Raw genomic sequence first — 21,728 nt, forward strand, 5'->3', positions numbered from 1 at the left:
AGAGAGAGTGTATGTGTGTGTGTTGGGGGGGGGGGGGGGGTGGTTTAATAATGGGAAATAAGGAACTGCTCTCATCTGCGAGTCTTACCCTCCCTCCCTGCACTTCCAGAGCTCCTGTTTAGTTTGTTCATTTATTTATTTTTAAAATTCGTTTATTTATTGTAATAGGCCACAATGTATGTCATGTATTGTATTGTACTGTTGGCAAAATTGTGTGCCGACAGTCATGCCAGGAAAGTGTCATAAATGAAAAATGAATTGAGAGAGAGAGAGAGAGAGAGAGAGAGAGAGAGAGACAGAGAGACAGAGACAGAGACAGAGACAGAGAGTCGGGGTGACCGCTGTTGAGAGGAAGGAAACATTAATGATACACGTACTGTGAAGAGGCTATTGCGGATTTAAAGCCACAGTGGGGGAAAAAAAGGCTCGGATTCACCCGTGTGCTCGTTCACCTCCTTTCTTTTCTTTCACCTGTTCCTTTCTCCTTCCTTTAATCTCCCCCTTCGTCCCAAGACACTGGGTAGCTCAGCTCCTCGTCCATTCTACCTCTGCTCCTCTGCTGCTATTTGATTGTAGCTGAGTGAACCTGGAACGTTTGATCATCAAACGCCCGCTCAAAATGCAATTTCAAGACGACTGTATTATAAACAGAAGGATTTATTTAACGGCCAAGAAGAAAAAAGATCATTATTTACTTGGACTTGATTGACGCGGGGCCATTTTCAGGGATTTCGTTTACTCTTTAAAAAAAAATCTTACCCTCGCTTGGAGGCGCGAGCGCCGCTCTCCTCCCCAAAAGCGCAACGGCGCGCGACGTGCTACGGGATTAGCTAGTAGAGACGCGGTTTCACCGCCTCTCATTTCTCCCTCTCCCTCGTTCCTCCTATGTCATTTCCCTTTCATTTGATCGTTAGCAAGCGCCCGTCTTCGGCGCTGCATTGTTCTCATGCTCAGCACATTTCCCGTTTCCACGTTCATGGCAACAATCGCTGTTGACAACCATAGTTTGGGGAGGAATTGGGCAGCGCGCGCCATTTTCACCTCAAGCTCTCTCTCTCTTACACACACACACACACACACACTTGTACATGCACAAACTTAAATGCACAAGTACAGCTGGTACATAATTATTTAAATTTGCACACATCTCCTAATTGTTTAGGAGCAATATTTACCGGTACCAGCAACTGATTTTCTTTGGCGGAGCAATTCGCTTGGGCTGGGAGAAACTGGCAAAGCGGAGCCAGAGGACTGTGGGTTTGATCCAGACTGTTATGAGTCTGAACGTACAACTGTGCCCTCGAGCAAATCGTCGGGGACCACAGAGGGCATACGACACTTGGCATTCAAACACAAGTCTTGGCCCTCCAACTAAAGCTGGGGTTTTATAAGCTGTCAGAGGATACACAAGTGGCATACGTTTGTTTTGCTAGAATTTTGCTGCGGTTTTCTTGGTTAAAATCTTAAAATAAATAGCTGGCAGTTTTCTCCAGAAATTAGGCATACTGACGCTTGGACACGTTTTTTTTTAGGAGCGACGATGTCGTAGACGCAACTCAAATATTACGTACATACGCACAGATGCGCGGCTTTCACGCTACATAAGTAACTCAAATTGGATCAAATATAACGTTTCTGCACGTCTTGATTGGCTTGTCAACCCCCCTCCCCCCCCAATCATCGACACGTTTCGCTTTAGACAAGTATGCATCTGAAAACATTCTGCAAATGCAATCAATGAAATGCATCTTGCAATTATTTGAATCATACATCGCACTCTTCCTTTGAACCAAACTTGCGCATACATGCAGATGATCATGCGCCGCTCCTCTATCAAGGAACGACATTCAAGACCAAATCTGTAATCGCGTACCCAACGGGCAATCAAGGTCATGCCCGAGCCAGATCGGTGCCAATACAACGCGGTAAACGGTGCATATTATCTGCTAGTCTCGACCCTGACGTGATGAAATCTGATCCGCTGTTCGATCCCTGACAAGGTCATTAAAGGTGCGATTCGCAGAAACTCATACAACCAATAGCTTACTTTTGGAGTCCACCACTGTCAATAGAACGTAGGGATAACAGAACAAACAAGCTCTTTGAGTGCAAATATGTAGGACTTGTCAAACAGGTCTTGGAAGAGACCGTTGTAATAAAATACATAAACACATTAATAGATAAAAATAATATACATAAAATACATTAAAAGATCAACGTAATAGGCATAAGCATGCAGATTTTATGGGAAAACATTTATGGAAAACTTTAGAAACACTTTAGATCTTGTTTAACGTTTTTTAATGACTTAATGTTGCAAATAATACTTTCAAATAAAAATACTAAAAAGAACCTTGAAAGATCCTGTCAGGAATTACTTTAGCTGAAATGAAAGATTTTACAAACACAGAAAGTGTTCAGTGAGTAGCACAAAATTATAACCTTTTGTGTTAGTACTCAGAGCTAATCCTGCTGCTTATCCTCTTCTACACCCATCCATGGCCCTCAGTATGGGTAGAGTGGTAAATGAAAGTACGGCTGAGTACAGACGGGCCTTACCTCACCCCACTCTGGCTGACACACGTGGGGGTTCTGTAGTCCTCGGCCACACAGCGCTTGTTTCGACTGCATTTTACCTTTAGGCATGGGTCTTTGGCAGGATCCAGTGCTAAAGTACCACACACACACACACACACACACACACACACACACACACACACACACACACACACACACACACACACATGCTGACATGAAAGATCAAAGTGTGGCTATAATTTTTGCTTAGACATGGAACTTTAATGACCTCTTTAAGCTCTGGGCTTATCTATTTTATTTTTTCCCATTTATGTCAATGCAATTACAAAGTTATTATAGGAAGTAGCCAGATACGCCACATGTTCTTATTTTCATGAGAGTCTTGGTTGATCAGATATGTCATCATTTGAGATGACAGATGCTAATAGAAATTTGACATGTTCATGAATAAATATTTTCATGATCAGAATTTTACCAAGTGCCAGTTTTTATTATTATTATTATATGTACAAATATCACAGCTGAAAAGTTGAAAATCTAAGAATTTTGATGATAGTTTATTATATGGCTTTTTAATAAGACCAAATATATGATTAGCATAAGGTAGAAATATGTTCACTGATTTTTCTCTACTCTAGGATCTGTGGAGACCACTAACACGTTGACAGCCACAGCAAGCCAAACCTTAGAGATTTTTGTTCAGCGCCAATATGGCCAGTATCCCAGCTAATAAACATAGGTATTCTCCCACGCTCTCTGGCTACGATGTGCATCTCTCACGTTTCCGTGAGAGCGTGCGCCGGAGAGGGCTTTGGAGCGCCTGAATCCACCTGTGAACCCTTAATGAAACCTTTACATTTGCAAAGCTGCTTCGTGACGAACTTCGTGTGTTGTAAAGCTCTGTATAAATGCATTTTTTGTGCCTCTTTAATGGCTAATGTTTGCTGATCAAATAATATTTGATTTGAAACATACAACCATTTTAGAGACACTGGAAGTAAATAACAATAGTGAAAAAGAAGCGAAGTGTACGTTTTGTGGTAAACTGATGAACCCGTTTTTAAAAACCTTTTTATGAATCAATGATAGTGATGACATAAAATTTACTCAGAGACACAAAAATAAAGTCCCATCTCAAAGTAATCCCCATAGGTTATGTGTACTGAGCAAAGAAAATGAGATATAATAGCAGAATATAATGTGTGTTTTGATGTAGCACTTATTATGTTTTTAAAGACTGGATTACCTGTAGATACTTCTTCAAACCATGATGACTATTATATTTTTACAAACCGCATGTTCTTCTGATTATAAGAATGTGTGTATTATACTGACGCAAGAAGGTTTTCTTGAGTTATTAAACTGTAATTGAGGTTGTAATTTTGCCTGCAAAATACGAGCTTTGAGTATGAGTTAAATGAGTAAGAGTTAAATGCTAAAGAAGGTTTTTTTTACTGTTTAGATGAATGACTCTAGAAGAAACAAAAAAATAAGCCTTTATTTCTGTGAGTGTGTGCATGTTTATGTGTGTGTGCTGAGTTTTTAGACTAATGCAAATGTTTAGGGAACTGTTGAAACCAATAATTTATGTGGAACCAATAGCACAGCTGAGTGGACTTGTTCTTTAACAAGTTAATGCAAGCTCTGTGCTGTGTGTAGTGGCACAGGAATTGTAATACTATTAACTCTATGGCTGTAACACACAACACACAAACACACACACACACATACAGAGAAGCACTTACCCACACCCATGAGGACGTGTCCAAACACACACACACACACACACGCACACACACACATACACACACACACACACATCCACACACGCAAACACTTTCTACACAGTGTATGACAGCTATACACTCTTCTTCTATTCATCATGTTTCTACACAGACACAGTTAAGCACATTTATACACACACACACACACACAGACACACACATACACCCATACACACAAAGCTTGGTCTCTGACCTCATAGCGTAAGAGCCTTAGTAAAATCCCACAGACTCTAGCAGCTTAGCCAAACCTCCAATTCCTTTGTGTGTGTGTGTGTGTGTGTGAGTGTGTGTGTGTGTGTGCATGCATGTACGCATACATGCATGTTTGTAACAGTGCACACATCTGAGTGTGACTGATATCTTAGCTCATGTGTTGTCACAGACAGGCAGGCTCTAATAACGACGGAGAGACCACAAATGAAGTCACTCACTCCACCCTGAGCCAAGCTGAGTTTCAGAGCTGCCCTAAACTCTGATCAGTTTGGAGGAGTAGAATGCTTGCATTCAGAGACTAGGTCTTAAACTCTTTCAAATTTAGCATAATGTTTTATTTGTTGCAGAAAAAATGCACAAGCAAGAAAATTGCAGAATAGAAGGATGAATTACAGCTAGGGGTATCAGTAAGTTCATGCTAGCAGCGTTTGTTTGTAGGGTCAATGCGGTAGCTAATGATTTTCAATCTAGCAGGGTTTAATGACTGTCTGATGCTCTGATCACAGTGTTAGCATTTTTTTTTTAGCATTTTCAGTCACAAGGCTCGTGATAAAAGACTCAGCTGACGTCACACAAAACAAAGACAAAATGTCCTGGGACACACATACACACACACACACACACACACACACACACACACACACACACACACACACACACACACACACACACACACATATATATATATATAGAGAGAGAGAGAGAGAGAGAGAGAGAGCGCGAGAGAGAGATAGTAAATGAAGAACATTCCAGGTGAGTAACTGCAGTCTAGCAAGAGATGTAGAGATATTCAAAATTGTAGTAAGTACATTATAGTATAATACAGCTGGTATAGTATACTGAAGTATACAAATTTCTCATATTTGTGAGTAGTATTATTTGTCACAAAAGGATCGATTGTAATCACCCGTTCCTCCTCATGCAATACTGTGGGAGTTGTCTACTGTATTACTTTCAAGAGACATAGTCAGCTTTACACTGGTGAAACTAATAGAAGGCTTGCTGATTTGTTGCTGGTTTGTTGTACAGCTTCGGACCATCAGAATAAAGCATTTGTCATTTCCAGTGGCATGGCATTAATGATGTATCCTTTCACATTGCAAGTTGTTATTATGGCAGCACTTAAGTTAAATTCAAAGATCTACACTCTTGGAACTTTAAAACCCCATGGAATGATTAAAGTTATGATTTAAACATCTACTCCAAATTCAGAAGCACTTTTCTTACACAGCTGATAAAAGACTGTCGTCTGAAACGTCCTGTTTCTCTGGAAACTTTGTTTACTTCACTAAACTTGAGAGATCTTGAGAGATTAAACGCAAATATACATATATATATATATATGAAGTGTTTGTGTGTGTGCAGTGTATATATTTATACACATGCAACACCACACACAGCACAGCCCAATCTGAATCATGAAATCACTACACTTCAGCTTTGCCCTTCCAAAAGTCTCACTGGCAAAATCATTTTAAATTTAGACAGTTGTGCACACTTGAATAGCAATCTAACACACACATCCTTTTTACCACAGAGCATGCTTTAACATACACAGCCCAGCGCCACGCGTTGCTTCAGAAAAGCTCTTAGAAGTCGAAGCCCAAACAAAGCAAGATAGATGTGAATACTGGATGAATCAATATGTAGTCAAATTAGCTGTAGTCGAATTAGCTGCTTCTTAATTTATGCACATTTATCCAGATTAATGTCCATCTCTGTTGGAAAGGGATTAGACCTATAATAGTGTCATAACAGCATCTGGGGAATGACGGCATCTGGGGGAATACTGCAGTGGGTGCTAACATAAGGAGTGTCTTCTAAAATTATGCAAATTTACTAAAAGGTATGCTGAACTTGAACTGAGGTTGAGCTGCTAAACAAAATTTTAAAAAGTTGTACCACTGGTAAATTAATCTTTTAACCACTTGACACTAAGACTAATAGAACCTATTTTGTTGCCATTACCCAATTATTAAAATATGCACCGTACTTTTACTTTAATGGTTAATTTGCTTAAACTGAGATTGCTTTTCAAAACATTTCTCTTACGTATGTATGTATATGAGTTATGGTTTAATAATCCTAATAACCTTATATGATATATGCTATATATACCTTATATGATATATGCAATATGCTAACTGAAACATAGCATATTAACTTCCAGTCTAAACATACCTTGATCAAATGGCTTTCCAGGGTTCCATGAGCCAGGCTCCTGCAACACATATTAATAAGATTGATTACAACTACAACACTACAACAATAAATCTATAATAGTTAGTTTATTAGTTAAGATTAGTTAAGAATAGTTTATTAGTTAAGATTTGTTTGTACACTAAGTAACGAAGTTAGTTCCTAGACCTTTTGTAGTGTATTTAATTAAAAGAATAAAATAGCAGTTGTGTTAGTACAAACCTCAACTTCCTGAATGCAGATGAAGCAACAGAGAGAAGCAAACAAATAACACCATTAGGGAGAGACACACACACACACACACACAAACTGTACAACCTGTATGAAAGTGCACCACATGCTCCTGTGCTCGTCAGTGCGTGGTACCATTCTGACAGTACTGTATCTGATTTGCTGTCAGGTTCGTTAATTGGTTTCCGCTTGAACACACTCCTAATTAACTCAGGCAGTTGTTAGTCCTATCTGTCGTCAGTGGCGCCCAAAAGACCGACATTTCTGATAGCTCCATATGGCATTACATCTATACATGCTGTGCACACACACACACACACACACACACACACACACACACACACACACACACACAAGCATATTACTCTGAATGGCTGATTGGTCAGTTTACTACCTGTCTTCTTCTATTTCCCTGTCATCCTGTTTCACCTTCTGTGTGTGTGTGTGTGTGTGTGTGTGTGTATGATGGTATGTGTTTATGTGCGTGCTAGTCTTTAGTGTAGGGACAAAACAACATGAAATGTATTACAATCTCTGTCTAGATCCATCTAGTACCTCTCTGGCCTTGCATAAACTTAGCCACCCCAGTGCTGGGCACAGGACAGCTTGCCAATAACAGTGCCCGCATCTCAAACCAAAGGGCACCGCCCTGCTTCGTCGAGTCATGTCTTAAAAGCATTTGACATGTGCATCGCTCTGTCCTATGGGACAGATTTCCTGCACCCGGCCCTGATCCAGATGCATGGAACCGGTTTCATGGTGGTTGGACTGGTAATGGTAGATGGCGAATCCAAAAGGTCTGAACGATATAGTTGGCACTGGGAAGAAGTTAATGAATTGTGATGTCCGGTGACATCACTGCTTTAGGTTCCTCTAGCAGCCTCTCATTTCTTTCCAAGATGATTTCAGTGAACTTTAGAACTCATGTATGGGCCTCAAATTAGTATCAAATGTGAATAAAACCAAATACATACTGTTTTCTTTGGCTTTGGATACTGGCTGTAATGGTCTTTCAATGCATAGTTTGCATAGAACTCTTTTTGAGAGAGGTCGGTTATCCTGCAAACATATTGATTGTCTGGACCAGTGTTGTGTGGACCAATGGCAGACCTTTCCTGAAAACACCCGATGACAGTAACTAAGAAACGTCTCTGCAGGGCCAGCATATGCTTGGTTTTGGCCAGTCTGAAGTGTAATGGTTCAGTCAAAGTATTTGTACAGGATTACAGAGACACGCCAGTGTTACTGATGGTATGTTTGGATTCGGTGTGTTGCAGCGCATTATCAGTCATCTCCGCTTATCTGTGCACATCACAGTGATGACTGTTACAGGGCATGCTGGACATCTCTATACTTACAGAGGCGCTACGCTACTCGCGACTCACTTCTCAGGGACTTATTACAAAGGACTCTGCCTTACGTCATAGCGAAAGTAAATAATGTGGCCTCTCTCAGTCGACTGAGTGATAATGACTTGTTGGAATCTCTGCTGGTTTCACTGGCTTTAGGCAGTTAGCGGGGAGTCCCCGTGTCGGAGGGACGAGGTCCAGGAAACTGTGGAGGTACAGGACAAATCACTCCTGGATTATATTGAGGGTCAGCTGTTGTCAGAGTGCATATGTTTTCCATAAATTGGTTTAGAGTTTTCCTATTGTTGTTATACATGCTGGTTTTACATGTTAAAGTTTTGGTTTAGAAGTCTCGGTTTAAGTGTTTCTATTCAAGGTTTGTATTTAGTTAGTTTTAGGTTTGTGTTGAAGGCTTTAAATGTTGATTTGAGTGTGTTGTGTTTATTGTGCTGCATTATGAAACAGTGTGCCACTGCACATTACACACAATTCTCCCAAAGAGTTTCTGCAGAAATAACCTCTTTTAAAAAATGAGATTCCAAAATAAGTATCTTCTGCAAGACAGAATTGCTTCCCCTATATTTAGAAACCTTAATAAAAGGAAATGATATCCGTACTCTAATTGCGGTGAACTGATAAACATATTCTAATGGGAAAAAGGCAAACAAACGTTCAAAATAAAGGCAGGAACAAAGCTAAACGAACAAACAAAAAAACCCAAAGGCGAAATAGCTCCTTGTGCAGCGTGGCGCATTAGTGTATGTCCGTGTGAGGCCTGCTCGCCAGGAGCAGGAACTTCAGTCGCCAGTCGCGCGTCAGCTTCTCTCTCCTGCTGAGCCCGAAGTGCGCCCGGAGTTCGATACTGGCACATATGCGCTGTAACAGCAAAAGTTCCAGACTCCGTGAGGCATTGGCAGCCTCTCATAAGAAACACATGCTCTACCTCCTGTGTGCGTTCTTTCGTTCTGTTTCGACACAAGACTTCGATTAAGAGGCAGAGAACCTGGTATCCCTGAATATAGCAACTTTAGCGCAGAAAATAAACCCCGAATTATTAGAATCTATTTTGAGCAGTTTCTATCCGCCAACTCGACATAATACGTTTGTTTTTATAAAGGGAAGCTGGCTTTTTCTAGAAATGAAATAAATAGCACATGTAGGCTTACAGAATGAAATAATGCAGCACCATAAGAGGAATATGGTACCTCAGTGGTTAAGATACCTGGATTGTAATAGGAAGGTTGCTGGTTCAAGCCCTCCACTGCCAAGTTAACACTACTGGGCCCCTGAGCAAGGCCCTTAACCCACAATTGCTCAAGTTGTACTCAGTCACAATTGTAAGTCACTTTGGATAAAAGCATCAGGTAAATATTCTATGGCTGTTCCTTTAGACTCTTCTACTGAATGAAATAGTGCAGTGAATGGGGCTGTTCCTTTTGACTCTTAGTACTGAATGATGTTTATAGGGCATTGTCACAGAAGAGCTCTAACGGCCCTTTTCCTAATGTACTTGGTGTGCTGAAGGATGAAGCGTGGGCTAAGTCAAGCTCGCCTGGGGCAGGGGAAGCACGCAATGGCTGGCTGACAGTCTCAAAACGTTGCCTCCCTGCTACCGTGCTTCTCCTCCTGACTATAAACACACTGAACAATAACCTTGAAATGTACTCACTGTAGGGGTGTGTGTGTGTGCGAGAGAGAGACAGAGAGAGATGAAAGGATGACTTCCTTTGTCCTGTCCTGGATTGCACACAGGACTCTATGTCCTAACAGAGGAGAGCTCATGCACGTTATTACCACCTGTAAATCAGTGTAAATTATGCTCCTTGTAATCATTGAATATGATCATTTTTGTACTGTATGTGCAAGCAAATATAAGGATGACATGAGCAGACTTTTACAAGGCACGCAGTGAATGAAAAATCACCAGAGAGATTAATAGGACCCATTTAATCTACTTACATACAAAACATTCACACGCCGTGTTATTGAGAGGGACCTTTAAGAGCCTGTATACAAGCTGAAGCAAATAATCATCACATGGTCAAACACAAAGACACAGTGCTCTGCTTCTGTGTGTGTGTGTGTGTGTGTGTGTGTGTGTGTGTGTGTGTGTGTGTGTGTGTGTGTGCTCTTGCATTTTTTAAGTCTTTAGACCAGCCGGCAGGACAGACAGGAGGTTGAGTTCTCAGATAGAAAGTGCCGGAAGTGTCTGACCTTCCTCACGTTATTCATTTTTTTATGACACACACATGCACACTCATACACATATTTTCTATTTCTTTTTTCAACAAGCATAGAAATACAAACAAAATGCTGATAATTTAATCATCATAATTCGGATTGGGGATAGATGACTCTTTCTTAGATCTGAGTGATGCAATCAATGTCTGATAGAGAATGCAGATCTTTAAGAGCCCTTTGGTGTTATTTTAGAAGAATATCAAAAGATTTCCTTATTACCATTAATTAATTCTGAAATTCCAAAATAATGTGAAGTCAAAATAAAGAGTAAGTTTAAAATCCCCATACATTTTCATTTTGGCAAAACCTTACCCTTGTTAGTTGACATTATGATAAAGACACTTTATCATGCTCTTTAATGTTGCCATTTATCATTTTTTAGTTAAATAAAGGAGATGAAATGCTAAGGTTAAATTTATGAACTGTCTCTCTTTCTCTTTCACTGTATCTCTCTCTCTCTCTCTCTCTCTCTCTCTCCCCTACTAGAGCAGCACCCTGAGCAGAAGTTGCCAGTCTGTGTTTCATATCCATTAGAATCATAAAAAGACCACATGGAAAAAAATGTGTGGAGGAGGATGTCCCAAAAGGAGGAAGAAAGAAGGAGAGCAAGATAGAGAGAGAGAGAGAGAGAGAGAGAGAGAGAGAGAGAGAGAAGGAGGAACAGAGGGCTTGCGTTCCTTTGTTGGACATGATACTGAGACTGGGGAAATGTGTTCTTAAATATACTGATAACATATAGAAAATATATTAATAAAATTCAGATAATATATAGAAAAAATATAAATTATATGTAGATTATATATAGATTATTTGATCACAACCCATGTTATTTCAATCCATGGCTATTCAGGTGGAATATCACTTTATTCAGTTTCCAATTCTGAAATCAGTTTCTGAATGACACTTTAATTCATGCCATAGTTTGAGATGTAAGAGTGTGTGTGTGTGTGCGTGCGTGCGTGTGTTTTTACATTCTCACACCGCCATTTACATGCAATTACTCACAAACACCAACCGTTCAAATGTACACAGAGACAGAATAACAAGCTATCCAATGCATGTGTGAGGGTCGGTCTCAGATCTGAGGACATGGATGCTAGCAGCCCTCATACAGAATCCTGGGCAGCGCAACGTGGGCATGACCTTGTTCAGGGGGGAGGGGCAGAATCTCCAAGGTGATTTCAGGCTCATGGAACAAGTGGCTTTGCTCACAAAGTGTCAGCTGATTTGCCAGGAGCATGGTTCTCAGGAGCTCTGCACTCTGAGATTAGGGTGTGAGCGACATGGCATATCATGACCGAACGTTCGTCTGAAAGCTTTTTTACACACACACACACACACACACACACACACACACACACACACACACAAATGTATCCTCGTTCCCTTTCTTATGCCAAACTGAAATACATTAAAAACCTTAAAGCATGGCCGCAGATTTAAATGTGCTTTAAGATAATTGTCGGGTCAACTGCATTAATTTACTCAGTTTTCCCTCATTAAGTTGAGCACCTCATTAATTCATGTTTAATGAGATGCTGATCTGCATAAATCCCGCTCTGTTTGCTGATTGGCTGCATGAAGAAGTATGCATACATGGCACCAAGTGGCTCCAAGGGTAGGTCATGGTGAATATCATTACTGAGATGTACTCTTCTATAGAACTTCTTTGGCACAGCATACACTCTCTTAGAGAGTAAGAGAGAGAGAGAGAGAGAGAGAGAGAGAGAGAGAGAGAGAGAGAGAGAGAGAGAGAGAGAGAGAGAGAGAGAGAGAGAGAGAGAGAGAGAGAGAGGAGGGAGGACTCTTGGTCTGATTCCATTATGAAACCAGCAAGATAGTGCTGGCTGGCTCAACTTTGTCTAAAAATGCCATAACACAGTGCCTATGTGACAGGCCTTAAGTATAGACCTTACACAGATAACACTACAAAACATACCAGTGAAAGTGTAAGTACTCTGGTGCAGTGTACAGGACCAGGATCCAGGGGCAAGACACATCATTCATTTATAAAAGTATGAATAATACAGCGATTACCGGGAACATAAATTTTTGAAAGCACATAAATATTGTACATTCATCTGCTATCAGGCATGGGTATTTGATAAAGTTCCTATTATGTTAGAAATTACAAAGCCTTTTTTGGGGGGGACGCAAAAGGATTTGTTTGAGAGTCCCCACTGAAGGTGCAACAGTGCATTTAAGACAAGGAAAAACTGGCCCATGGAGTAAGAACAAAGAATATAGATCTTTAGTGCTTCTATTATCTTAAAGAATGACAGTATTTTTTAGACAGTACAGACACTACTGTACCTCTGCGACTACCTCAGGAAAACAAAAACATTCACACGATTCCTTCTGAAAAAAAATTGCCCTGGTTTTTTTATCGTAATAATTGAAATATTCTTATTTATTCTTTTTTACGCTAACAGCTGCAGCCCTGCAGTGGTCGTATCTATCTAAAAAACTAAAACAAACAAACAAACAAACATTAGCGGTCCCTCGCCTGGTAACAAGGGTCATGCATGGCCCGAACTGCACTTAACGGCGAGCGCGTGAATGACGCACTCTATACGGGCAGTCGGTAATTGATTGGCCGTGTGTCGACGCATTCGCTATTGTAAAAGCCCTGACTGATCGTTCGCTGGGGCGACAGAGCGTAATTGCGGGAAAATAATAAGGCTACTTACTCGCGTGGCTCTTCCTTGAAGGTTGTGGTTTATAAGAGCATGACACAGGCAGTAAACACACACACGCACGCACGCGCACACACACGCGTATTCGCGCACAAACAGTCCCAAAAGCGCCATGCAACTGAGGCACGAAACCGTTAAAGCCATTGCAATTCTACTCACATCACGAAATTTGTCCCATCGCCCCGTCAACCATTTGTCGTCCAGAAAATTGCCGTTGTCGTTGCGAGCCGACGCTCCGGTGATCACAACCGCACAAACACACGCCAGTACGACGCCTAGCATCTGCATCGGGTAGAGAACACACACGGAGCGGCCGTCATCAGTGGCCAGTGCCGCCATGCATCGCCAAAAAGCAGCGACACAAAACGATGAGAAAAGAAAAGTGTTACGCGGTTAATCCGGTTACGCGTCACCTTCAGCAAGACAATGTCAGCGCTGTCGCATGAAGGTTCCCGTGCCGAGTCGTTAGTGGCGCTCGGAGTCTCAAACTGGTGTTCGCTACGGAGCGCTCTCTGTCTCTCCGCACTGGCCGTATGCTCGTGAAGGCGGACGTGGGCGCGTTCTCTCTCTCTCTCTCTCTCTCTCTCTCTCTCTCTCTCTCTCTCTCTCTCTCTCTCTCTCTCTCTCTCTCTCTCTCTCTCTCTCTCTCTCTCTCTCTCTCTCACCTATGAGAACGCAGTCAGTTTCGGTGCGTTCTGACGCGGCTCGTTGCGATGTCCTCCAACGTCAGGTCAAATGACAAAATCCATGACAGTTTCCTATTAACATGGGATCGAACAAGTCGATGTTAAACAGAGCTGACCAAGTGATTAATTCCATCCAATTCGATTACTAACCAAGGCCTGTCACATTAATTTTGTGTGTGGGGGTGTGAGAGTGTGAATTTAAAGATGTGCTAAAATCAGAATAATTCACGTCTGTGGATGGAAGAAACTGAATAGCCATACACCTACATTTCCTAGATAATTAGCTTTAAGTCATATGGCTGTTACACACACACACACACAAAATATGCAGTCCTCCATTAGCCTTAGTTCATGTTTGATGAGCTACGTTTGGATGAGAAACAATCACCAAACAGCTTATTTGAACTTGTTTAAACTTTAGGAATGTACAAAAGCTAGAAACTCTTTACTGCTAAGAAACGTACTAGAAAAAAAGTATTTCTTAGCTGTTGGTCTAACTAGCTAGCTAGCAAGATTGCTGTCTATGTATGTTGTAAAATTCGATGTCGTTTTTCTGGTGTCCTTTATTTTGATACTCCATGTAGTGTATGTAGCCCTTCGACTATGCCCAACTGACTCAATAATTTTGTACCCGAAAAGTTTCTCTAGCCATTTCTGCTAAAAAAACCCAGCTTTTATTCAATAGCATAGTCTTTTAAATGACTAACACACAAAACAAGCAAAAAGCAGAAAATGGAACAGAAACTAACTGGGGAAACGTATGGAAGATAACCAAAACACACACACACAAGGAGAGTAACAATTTCTAAAATGCTAATTAAATACAAAAGGAAAACTCACTGAACAACCACATACACACAATATAACACACAATATAACCAAACAGTGATAGATATCACATCCTCGGACAGGCACATAGCACCCTGGGAATCCTCACAATGCTCCACTCCACTCTTGGTGCACTTCCAAACTCTGGACCTGGCCTCCACACAGCCAAGGGTCAACTGTCCCAGCAACCCACACAGACTGGACAAAGTCTCCGAAGCAGACAGACACTGCTAATGCTGCGCCATGGTGAGCGACCAGTTGAAACGCTCCGCATGGCCGTAGCTCTGAGGATGGAGTGGCGTAGTCCAAGTCTAGTCTCAGACCAAGGCTGATCTCAGACCTCAGCTCCATGTACACCTCAGGCCACTTAGTGAAATAGTCCATGGCCAGTAGTTCCCAGTGCTGCTGGTGGAAAAGGGGCTTGGGTCGTCCACGGAGACCATCTCCATCGGCGCACGCCAGAATGGAGACATCGATGCGGGGCGTGTGACTGCTGAAGTGGTCCTTTTGTTACCGTGGAGATGCCAAGTGAAGTGGTACTCCTGCAGGGAAATGATCCCTCAGGCTCCTTGAACCACATGAACCAAGTCAGCCAGGCGTGATCAATACACAGGACCAGCACAGCAGACAGCTCGCTCCTCTCTAGAGCTCTAGAGGCACGGGGAATGCTGGGAGTCCTTGCTGTGCTCTTCTTCACTCTCTTATTGGCCCACTCCCAAAGTCTGGTGTTGGTCACTACTATTTATCTGTCTGTCTATATATATATATATATATATATGTAATTTTCTTCTAATGTAAGTATTAAAAGACATTACACAGACTCGGATCCTGTGTGTGTGTGTGTGTGTGTGTGTGTGTGTGTGTGTGTGTGTGTGTGTTGAGGGGTGCATGTTTTTATTTTTGTGTGTACACTGAGAGGCCTTGGCCTTCTGATCATGTAGTTAATGGATGTTTCATTTCAGCCAGACTGAACGCAAGGCCCCTTTTCAGCTCACGTAAGCACAGTTCAACTGCAAGAAAGTGAGCGTGGGCAAAGACTGGAGAAAACAATTAGAGTCCATTTTCTGCAGCTGTGAGGAAAGCAAAAGAGAAACTACGCACCAACAAAGCAGAAATGATAAAGTGCAGTCTTTCGAAATGGCACCATTGGTATTGTTGCAGATATTATGTGATTGCGAGAGGGAGCACCATATTCAGTAATAGTCCTCATATGAAGCTTTGAACCTAAAACTTTGTGATTATGGCTTAGAGGCAATTTGCCACTAAACTGCTACTGCGAAACCACTTCTGCTGTGTTCTTCAAGTGCTTAAATCTAAATATCCTCATATATCATCACTGTGACAGTATGATTCTTGGTACCACACCACCAAGGAAGTAAAAAGGGTTTTCATGTTTAATTTTCTGCAGCCAGGAACTTTTATGACCTATTTTAGTGGATGACTTGCCAATTACAAATATGTTTTGTCATTATCTTGCACTTGGAATGTGCACATACGCTTTATACGAGACAGAAAGACAGACGCGCACACGCGCACACACACACAAAATACTGAGGCTATATTCTGCCCATGGGCTGTTCTACATTATTTAAAAAGATATTAAAAATGCAAGACTAGGCTTGAGACATAGTGCAATGTCCTTAAGCTTTCACACTCTCTCAACGTACTTAGATGCATATTCACACACACACACACACACACACACACACACACACACACACACACACACACACACACACACACACACACACACAACACACACACACACACACACACACACACACACACACACACACTGTACTTATGTGCATATTCAGACACAAACACAAACACAGACATTCTCTCTCGCTCTGTGTGTGTGTGTGTGTATGGGCAGGTGTGGTGGGAAATTGTACTGTGTGTGTGTTTCTAAATAAACAGAAGTGAGAGTAAAGGAGCATAAAGGAGCAGATGGTTGAATGGTCAGACCACAAACAAAAAGTCTCAAAAAGGCATTTGCAAACTGACGTGCGGGTTGTACTTTTTGTTAAGACTTTATCTGGAAACGATGCTTTTTATAAAATATTCCTGTGCACCTGACCAACTAATCTATAGTTTGTTGAATTTCAGAGCCATTCAGTGAGTAGCACAATAAGAATGCTAACTAAGACTGTGGAGAAGAACCATAAATGGAATAAGAACACAAGAAGGATAAAGAGAGACCGAGTTGGGGTTCTGGTGTACTGTGGAGAAGTGCATGATGGGATGTCTCAGGATTGCCACATTCTTGTCCTTGTGTACCTGCTCACTGAGCATGAGCAAGAAAACAGAGATAGAGAGAATGAATCTTAATTAAATCAAGTTTTCAGTGGCCATGATGTGACTCAGGCAAGACTGAGCATTTACTGGAATGTCAGGATAGTTTGCATTTAGAGGTAAGGTGTGTGTGTGTGTGTGTGTGTGTGTGTGTGTGTGTGTGTGTGTGTGTGTGCGTGTGTGTGTGTGTAGATCTAAACAAACAACATATTAAATGAATTCATGTTTATTCAAATGGAAAGTGGGAAGGAAAATTAGATTACAGAAAGAAAAATGGACACAGTGCCCTGTGTGTGTGTGTGTGTGTGTGTGTGTGTGTGTGTGTGTGTGTGTGTGTACTAATGAAAAAACAAATGCAGTTCTTTAATTCTGTGACCTTTTGCCCTTATGGTACAGATGGTGGTAGCAGAGTAGTTACCCCCAATTTAAACTGTACTAGTGGGGGCTGGAAAACCAGGTGTGATGCAGCCAACATGGATTACCCACCTTCCGGCAGTGTGACCTTCAGGCAGTGGTAGACCTCGATGTAAAGGTCCTGTATTCCCAACCTGCTTGATCCCCTATGACATTAGGTATCAGAAGTAAATGTACACACCATATGCACAGGCTGCCACAGAGCTTCACAGTCCAGTTCTAGCGGATTCCCAGCTGGTCTGCATATTGGCTCTGTTCCTGCTCGCCAGCACACTTTCATGTAAGGTGATCGAGAGCACCACAGCTCTCATTTACCTGGGAGAGTGTTAAAAGACCTGGACTGGGGGCAGTCCATGTCGATGGGACTGAGATCAGACTATTATATATGTAATAAGTTAGAGGTGGTTATTTTTTATGTAGCTAAACCAAGAAATAATATATTTTATGATTTTTATTAAGTTCTTTTTGTCTGTCCAAAATCTCCCAGTTATCCTTATGTATACTAGAGTTGAACTAGGAAAATGTAATTAAAGAAACAAACTCACCAAGGTAAGTGAGCAGAGCAGGAGTGGAGCAGTCTAAGTTCTTCTGAAGCACAAAGCCGATTTTCGAATGACATTAACAGCATCTGTCAGACACTCTTATCCAGAGCAACTCACATATTTATCAGTACTACAGTACGTCTTCTGCCTGGGAATCAAACACATAACCTTGGTGTTACTAGCACCTTGCTTTTCTTTGGCCCCCTTATAGTGCATTTACTTTGCAGCGAAGTCAGGCAATTTTCTCTGCCTCACTTTACTTTTTTATCTATTTAATTTTTTTTATGGCAGCGAGCTCATTACAAACCAAGGGAAGAGTATCGAAAAGTTGAGCTTTTCTCAACTTTATGCAAATGAAAAGTGAGTTTTGCTGGATGGCAGCCAATCAGCACCACATGGTGCCTTTGGTCATCAAGCCACAAGCTGAAATCAGTGTGGTGTCAAGATGGAAGAGAGGATTAGGATTATCATTTCTGTGTTAGGCTCTCCTGTACTTTTTGCATGACTCTGTACCAGTATGGACACACATTAAAAAATGATGCATGAAAGAAAGTGTCTGAAATAGTTGGTGCTCCTGGTGGGTTTATCTAATTAAGCTACGCACGCTGCATTTAAAAAGGAATTTGGAATATGATGTGTGAAAGGATAGTTAACTAGCTGACCAGGTAAATTTTGGACACAGGATTTCCCTACAACTCTGCAAACCCTTGCTGTGGACATATAAACTTGCTTGCATGTTTAGTAAAGCCCCCAAAGTGGCCAGAAAAAGGCTTCACACAAGGACGAAACAGGTCTGGTGTCTATCACGAGGTGGGAATAGCATCTTCTTACAGTTGATTCCAGAGTAACTGAGCAGCCCTACTCAGAGATTAAAGGAATGCTTAGTCTCGTGTATACAGGAGTCTAGCAAAGGTGAACTTTCAGGGAGTGGGCCAGAAAACATTGATCTTGAAGGCAGGAGTCTAGAAAAGATGACCTACCAGGCAGTGTGCTAGAGAAATAGATCGATCACTGTGGCTATCAGGAATGTCCACACCAATGTCAATGCCCAGAATGGGAAAACAAGGACTCCTCGATCAACAGTCATGTGCCCTTGAGCTGAGTGAATACAACATTGACAATGACAACAAAATAGACTACAAAGCCTTGATACACTTGTTTATTTCTCTCAGTACTAGTTTGTCACCACCCTCATATTCCAAATGAAAATTAAACTCAAAACATCTCTGGTGCACCTCCATTCCAAACACTGGAAGAACGCTGTTACATACAAATTCAATATCGAGATCTGGTTGCTTCACAAGTACAAGAAGTACTCATCTTATACATCAGCCACAGGGCTTGGATGCTCAGATGAGTAGTGGTCCTCAAGAAGATCAAGCACATGGAACTGGATACTCAGATGAGTAGTGGTCCTCAAGAAGATCAACCACATGGAACTGGATACTCAGATGAGTAGTGGTCCTCAAGAAGAAAACCTAGATTCTAGAGCTCTGGCGCAAGCATTTTCCCACCCTTCTAAATATGAACAGTCAAAGCAGTTCTGCTCTTGCTCCCAAAGACTTCCTCAATGGATAAGCCACCCTAGTTCACTGAGATTATGTCAGCTCCAAATTAAAAACCTCCAAAACCCCCTGCTCTGCCTAGTTCATAAAGGAAGGTGTCTTCATTCAGAGGCCCAGGTATTTAGAAATCATTCATTAAAAATGGATGAGTAGCACTATATATAAAAAGAAAGATGACAAGTTGTTTGATAAGTATCTCTTTGACTCTATAACATGCGTCATATTGCTTTGCCTTTTTATATACATTACATTACACACATTACATTACACATTACACATATTATACACCTTAAGGAGGAAAAAACAAGGACCTATAAAGATCATTCAAAGATCTACAATAATGTGGATCATCTGGTCATTGCAGAAAAAATTCTCATATTATTATGTTACTACCCAACTTTTGTACCATTCTCAAGCAGTTGCATGAGGACACCAGCCCTCGGCAACAGGACACAATCACCATTATACACAACAAAGACCATGATTAAATAGATTTGTGTATTAGCCCCAGGAATATTAAACCTGCAGCAGTAGCTAGGGACAGGTTTAATATTGCAGATTTAATATTAATCCCTATCCCATAAAGTTCTCTCTCCCGAAGATGGCATTTAGCTGTTGTGAGATCTTGCAGGGCAGGGGACCGAGTCAAAAGGAGTCGAGCGGGATGGCTTTATTAACAAAGCAAAATAAATATTGGCGAGATGAGACAGAAATAGACAAGGTTCATGAATGTCCCAGAATCGGAAGTTGGTGTAGCATTAGGCTGCCAGGTAGGATAATGCAAGTGTATGTCCAATGCGTAATGCAAAGGTCCTGAAAGTCCTGTGGAATTAAGTAGCTCATGGAAGATAGGCAACAGGTATACCATATTATTTTTTAAATTTACATTTATATAGCGCCTTTCTTAGACTCAAGTATGCTTTACAGACAGATATCAGCTTTTTTTACAAACACTCACACGCCGATGAGAGTCAGCAGCCAATTTGCGCAAAGCATACCCTCTATCAGAAACCACAGCCCCCTGGTGCAGGGGAAGGGGAGGACGTTAAGACCAGGACAGGGCACTAAATATCACTGGATATACATGCACACAGTCTCACACACAGGTCACATTCATACAGGACAATTTAGAATATCCAATCAACCTAACCCCCATGTTTTTGGACTGCGGGAGGAAACCAGAGAACATGGAAACTCCACCCAGATAGGGACTCAAAGCCAAGACCCTAGCGCTGAGAGGCAAACATTCTAACGACCAAGTCACCATGCTGCCCATCAGTAATCAGTAATCAGCATTCAAGAGAAGGTGATCAGTGCAAAGTGGCTAAGAGAGACTACAGTTAAGGCATAGCTGATGTTGAATTCTCCCCTCTCCTCTAGAGATGAGCGCTAATGCTATCCATCTGCAGGTGCTGGGGTCTCTCATACTGGTGTGGACAGAGCTCGTGGATGGAAAAGTGCACACAGAGAGAGGTGTTTCTCTTCCAGGAGCTGATCATACATGATCACCCTGTCAATGACCTCATCCGGGGAAGTCATCTCCTTGTGGCAGGTTAGGTCAGCCTGAATGTCTTCCTTTGGCCCATCCTCGAAAATGTTGGTCAGTGCTTCTTCGTTCCGACAGATGGTAAGGTAGCTGGCGGCAGCTACCTTATGGAGGTCCGATGCGTACTCTGCGGCTGATTGGTAGCCTTGTTTGAGGTGCAGCAGGGTCCCGCACCCTAGCTCTCTCTCCTGCTTCATGTGGTGGACCGCTGCATTCAAGTGTCTAATGAGGTCAAGATAGTGCTCTCACAATGCCCCACGCTATGGCACTCCTGGTAAGTTGACTGATCACGGAGGATACCCTGGCATAGTTAGGCATAGCTGGCTGGTAAGTGAAGTACAACTAACAATGTACCACAAACCCCTTGTTGCTCTCCGGATCACTGTCATGAACCTTCAGGATGGCGTTAGGTAGAATGGGGACTTGAAAGTCATGTGAGGCAGGGTGTAGCTGGGGGCAGGTGCATTGGCACCAGAGAGAACCTCCATATAGGTAAGCAGCAGCTGGTCTGAATGTAGCAAATCTCATGTCACTGTTCCAACAGCTCCTGCTGGTGGTGACCTAAGGTTTTCCCCTACAGGCTCATTGACCCGGATAGGCA

The 21,728-nt window shown here is 41.9% G+C and overlaps 1 protein-coding gene and 1 long non-coding RNA gene across 2 annotated transcripts in view; both read right to left on the reverse strand.

The window, feature by feature from the left end:
• spock3 (SPARC (osteonectin), cwcv and kazal like domains proteoglycan 3) overlaps positions 1-13,826 on the reverse strand; it is a 31,719-nt gene extending 17,893 nt beyond the window's left edge. The window contains exons 1-4 of the mRNA XM_035530082.2: positions 13,665-13,826; positions 13,411-13,533; positions 6,717-6,756; positions 2,560-2,668 (exon numbers count right to left, since the gene is read on the reverse strand). Coding sequence (XP_035385975.1) covers positions 2,560-2,668; positions 6,717-6,756; positions 13,411-13,533 — 272 coding nt within the window. The 5' untranslated portion in view covers positions 13,665-13,826. The remainder of the gene's footprint in view (positions 1-2,559; positions 2,669-6,716; positions 6,757-13,410; positions 13,534-13,664) is intronic.
• On the reverse strand, positions 29-2,553 carry LOC145657888 (uncharacterized). Its single transcript, XR_014123817.1, has 2 exons — positions 760-2,553; positions 29-586 (listed from the first exon to the last, which is right to left on the reverse strand). It is a non-coding gene; the product is annotated as an uncharacterized LOC145657888 (long non-coding RNA).
• Positions 13,827-21,728: the final 7,902 nt, after the last annotated feature.

The sequence above is a fragment of the Electrophorus electricus genome, chromosome 5 (genome assembly GCF_041902795.1).
Source record: "Electrophorus electricus isolate QZ-2024a chromosome 5, ASM4190279v1, whole genome shotgun sequence".
Taxonomy (NCBI): domain Eukaryota; kingdom Metazoa; phylum Chordata; class Actinopteri; order Gymnotiformes; family Gymnotidae; genus Electrophorus; species Electrophorus electricus.